At 32.4% G+C, this 4,523-nt stretch overlaps 2 protein-coding genes across 2 annotated transcripts; both read left to right on the top strand.

Moving 5' to 3' along the window:
* Positions 1 to 1,183: 1,183 nt before the first annotated feature.
* On the top strand, positions 1,184 to 1,970 carry LOC115033112. Its single transcript, XM_029485132.1, has 2 exons — positions 1,184 to 1,507; positions 1,605 to 1,970. Exons 1-2 carry the CDS (start codon positions 1,457 to 1,459, stop codon positions 1,968 to 1,970), a joined length of 417 nt encoding a protein of 138 aa, XP_029340992.1. The 5' UTR covers positions 1,184 to 1,456.
* A 384-nt stretch (positions 1,971 to 2,354) lies between these two features.
* Positions 2,355 to 2,951, top strand: LOC103308545. The gene has a single exon (XM_008182088.1). The coding sequence runs from the start codon at positions 2,355 to 2,357 to the stop codon at positions 2,949 to 2,951; it is 597 nt and encodes a 198-aa protein (XP_008180310.1).
* Positions 2,952 to 4,523: the final 1,572 nt, after the last annotated feature.

Genomic DNA, 4,523 nt, shown 5'->3' with positions numbered 1-4,523 from the left:
CATAAATATGTTTGTTGAGCGCTTATCTTGATCATTTTATTTTAGTGAAAAACTACGATGTTTTATTATAATGACTATATTACGTATTATGAATTAAATAAGTATGTTGTAAGTTGGTATGAATACAACTTATGAGTAAAATTTTGGTACTTATATATTCTAGGTACACCACGGGTTAATCGGTTTTTAAAATATAATTTGTAAACCTGTTATTAACTCGTAATTATTTTATTTTTAAATAAATAAATAATTTAATACCAAGCTTTAACAATAAATATTTTTAATAACAATTAAAGTTTGAGTCCCAAAAACCAATTATTTAGAACTTATAGAAGTTATAGAACAATTATTTTTATAGTTATAGTATTTAGAATTTTAGAAACATATATTATTGTTGTAGTGCAGTGTTGTCGTATTTATTCGTTTTGTTTAAGTGAAAAATAATGAATTGAACAAAAGTTATTTAATAGATTTAAGACACTCGATATATTATTCACTTAATTATATTTATTTAAATAACTTACCTCAGTGTAAGAAATAGCCTTTCTTCTACAGGTATTGCTTTTCGGAAGTTGGTGTCTTCTTTTTCGATTTCGCTTCTTATAGCTTCCAAAATTATATAAAAAGTAGGTTCACTCATGCGACAGTACTCAAAAAACTTGACTGGATGATTTTTTAATTTACTGAATAGTGTATGAAATTCCCCTTCAGATAGTCTATGCTTATTTATTTCGTGAACCCATAAACGGTTCTTAACCAAATTTACTTTGATATCAATTAAAGAAGGACTTTCAGCCAGTAACATTTTTCGGGACGTCATCTTGGTTGACGACCGAATAAGGAAATGAAAACTAAAACGAACACGCGCCATGGAAAAAAATTAGAAACGCATGTAAAATCGCTAGTGTCCCCATCAAAATCGCTAGTGGACATCGCGCGTGTAAAATCGCAGAAACGCTCGAAACGCAGAATCGCAGAATCGCTCCCAGTGGGGCCGCAGCTTAAGAGGACGCTACACATGTATAAATTCGTACTTGAAAACCGTTTCGCGCGGGAAAGAACCGAGTAGGCTACAGTCATAACTAAGAAACGAAATTTTTACCAAATAATAAGTATACTCCGTCCACCGAGAGAGCGCTACCCGGCGGCGACCAAAACTTGTCCGATCTCGCGCATTCCCACCACGAAACCTTCCGTTTTGCTAGCCGCCGTCACGGTTACCGCCGCCGTCGTCGGTGCCGCTAACGTCGCCGTCAAAACGTATCACGTGATAGTGGTTGTCAGTATACAGCGTGAACTAGAGTGCTGACTGTTTTCCGTATTTTACTTATTGCCATAGTATTTACCGAGTTTTTTGTTTTTGCGTGTTATACACATTTTTTTTATTGGTTTTTACGTGTTTTAGTACACTATATTTTTAGTATTTACTATTGTATTAGTAAAACTACAGTCTATAATGGATCCTATTGATATTCCTTCACCTAAGAAAAAAAATCCTTGTGGAAAGGTAAGTGTTTATATAAAAATATATGTATAAAATATATATATTTTTTTTAAATATTTATTCTATTGCTAATTCTTATTATTTAATTTTTTTTCTGCAGTTTATTGGTACTGGTCAAAAACAAATAATAATCAATCTGTACAAAGATATAGTTAATCAACAACCCGAAAATCCTGACAGCCCCCGATTGAAGTACAAAGAAATGCTTTTGAAAATTTCAAAAGCAACCGGTATTGGTCAACGTACAGTTCAGACAACTTTGGCCGAATATAAAAATAAAGGTACTGTAACATCGCCCAATAAGAAGAAAAATAGACCTACGATTATTGAAAAAGTGGACGATTTTGACAAAAACGCAATAAGGCAAAAAATCCATAGTTTTTGGCTCAATCGTGAAGTGCCCACAATTGCAAAGATGTTGACTGCCATAAATGAAGATGAGACACTACCAGATCTAAAACGTTAATCATTTCATAAAATATTGAAACAATTGCAATTTGTGTTCGTCAAAAAATGTCGTAATAGCGCGCTTCTCGAAAGAGATGACCTTGTGACTTGGCGGCAAAATTATTTGAGCAACATAAAGCAATATAGAGCAGAGGGCAGACAAATATATTACTTAGACGAGACGTGGGTCAACGCGGGAGAAACACATAGTAGAACATGGGTAGACAGTTCAGTCACTTCACGACGGGACGCATTCAAGAGAGGCCTCACAACAGGACAAAAGGACCCCTCGGGCAAAGGTAAGCGACTCATCGTTTTACACATTGGATCATCTGACGGCTTTGTCCCAGGGGGCCTTTTGTGCTTCGAATCGAAAACAAACTCATCCGACTACCATGATGAAATGAATGGTACTACATTTTTTGAATGGTTCGTTAAAATTATACCGTTACTTAAAGATAAGGCAGTCATTGTAATGGACAATGCATCATACCATTCTGTAAGAAAAGATCCAACTCCAGTGAGGTCGTGGAAAAAACAGGAAATTATAGACTGGCTAGAAAGTAAAGGCGAGGTCGTTATACAACCAATAGTAAAGGCGGTATTGTTAGAAAAAGTAAAAAAAATCAAATCGGAACACGAAAAATATGTAATCGACGAGTACGCGAAAGAAAATGACAAAATCGTTTTAAGATTGCCTCCATACCACTGCGAGCTGAACCCAATAGAGCTCGCGTGGTCATCCGTTAAACATTATGTCCGGTCGCTTAACAATACATTTAAAATAAAAGACGTACAAGAATTGTTAAAACAAGGTGTAGAACACGTAACACCAGAAATGTGGGCCAATTTTGTTAAACACGTCATAAAGGAAGAAGATAAATTTTGGAAAATCGACTTCATCACAGATGAAATATTGGATGAAGAACCTGAAGGAGAACAACACATCTTAACAATAGGAACAGGTGATACCAGTGGTTCTGATTTAGACTCTGAATGATTTATTTGTATAATTAAAAATTTTTTTTGTTATTATTTTCTATTTTATTTTTTACAAAATACATTTTACCTGTATGTAATGTAAGATTATATATTCATGACAGATTTAATAAATAAATGCATATATTATAAGTTGTTATATATCTATACAATATATCTATAACATCTATATAACCATACATAAAAATACAAACATATACCAGGTGAGACGGTCGTGGGCGTTATTATTTCCATTGTATTTACTTGAGCCGCTGTAGACAAACCACTCGGCGGCGGCCGTGGAATAATCCACGGTCGCCGCATAGCGAGTGGTGGTATTTCGGGCGGCGAATAGGTGGTAGAGTGGGAGAAATTTAGTTTCGAAACCGCGGAGCTCGATCATTTGGATGCGCAAGCGGGTAGCGCTCTCTCAGTGGACGGAGTATACCTACTTTCTCTTACTAATAATCAATAAATTATAGTATATAGTTAGTTATAATGTTATGTACAATGTACCTATTACTTTAATATAAACAATATACAATACATTTTAAAATATATACTATGCACATATATAGGCTACAGTGATATATAGGTAAGTAGGTAAGGTACGTTAGTAATACACTATTATAGCTTAAATACAAGTACATAATATTATGGCATATTATAATATTATTTATTAGGCAGGTACTTTATTTGTATTAATTAATTTAGTAATTATTATTATTATATTATTATACACTTTTAATTCAAGGGGCATTTCAGGTTAGTATAATAATAGGCTACAAACATTTTATGAGGCTAATCCCCCTGTCCCACACCAATTTTATTAATGCATATTTTTCCAAAATGTAATGTACCTACCTACTACCTACCTATATTATATTATAAATTGTTTATTCAAATTTAAATAATTCAGTTTAATTTTATTATTCAAACAATCAAACCAAAATTACAAGAGTAATGATTTATGATTAACAATGTAACACCACAAACAAATACACAATATAACAAATAATATTAATAATCATAACCCATAGGTAGGAATACTATTATTTAATTTAAAAAAACCATATTTAGGACATGTATAATATTTTATATTTTTAAATTTGAAGAAATATAATTTACTGTTGTGTACCTATAATACCTAGGTATTATAATAGTTAATAGTATAGTATAATATAATACATATATAGCCAGTGGCGGACTGGCCCAGGTGGTGAGTGGGAAAAATCCACCGGGGCCGCTGTCGTGAGGGGGCCCCTTCGTTATGTTGCACTTTTAATAAAAATATATTATATTATAATTTTATATACGATTACTAAATTAACAATATTAGATAATAAAGCATTTAAAATGTTATAAAGGCAAAAAAAGCATTTAATTTATATGAAAAAAAATTACAAAATTTACTAAAACATTGAATATAGATTTAAATTGATTTAACTAGTTGTGTTAAAATATTCACTACTATGTGTATGGTACTTAGAAAAGTGGTCTTCAGTTGTAAAACGTTGGCGGTGTAGGGTTTGTTAATTAATAATATGGGCTCAATCCTAATATTTAATCAATCATTATTGTACATACCTGTAGT

The sequence above is a fragment of the Acyrthosiphon pisum genome, chromosome X (assembly GCF_005508785.2).
Source record: "Acyrthosiphon pisum isolate AL4f chromosome X, pea_aphid_22Mar2018_4r6ur, whole genome shotgun sequence".
NCBI lineage: Eukaryota > Metazoa > Arthropoda > Insecta > Hemiptera > Aphididae > Acyrthosiphon > Acyrthosiphon pisum.
The sequence above is the reverse complement of the archived record's forward strand: the minus strand, read 5'-3'. Positions and strand labels throughout refer to the sequence as shown.

Coding starts and splice junctions, on each gene's coding strand:
- LOC115033112 (XM_029485132.1), top strand. CDS start 1,457: ATGGATCCTATTGATATTCCTTCACCTAAGAAAAAAAATCCTTGTGGA. Junction 1,508..1,604: donor AAAAAAATCCTTGTGGAAAG/GTAAGTGTTTAT, acceptor TTTTTTCTGCAG/TTTATTGGTACTGGTCAAAA.
- LOC103308545 (XM_008182088.1), top strand. CDS start 2,355: ATGAATGGTACTACATTTTTTGAATGGTTCGTTAAAATTATACCGTTA.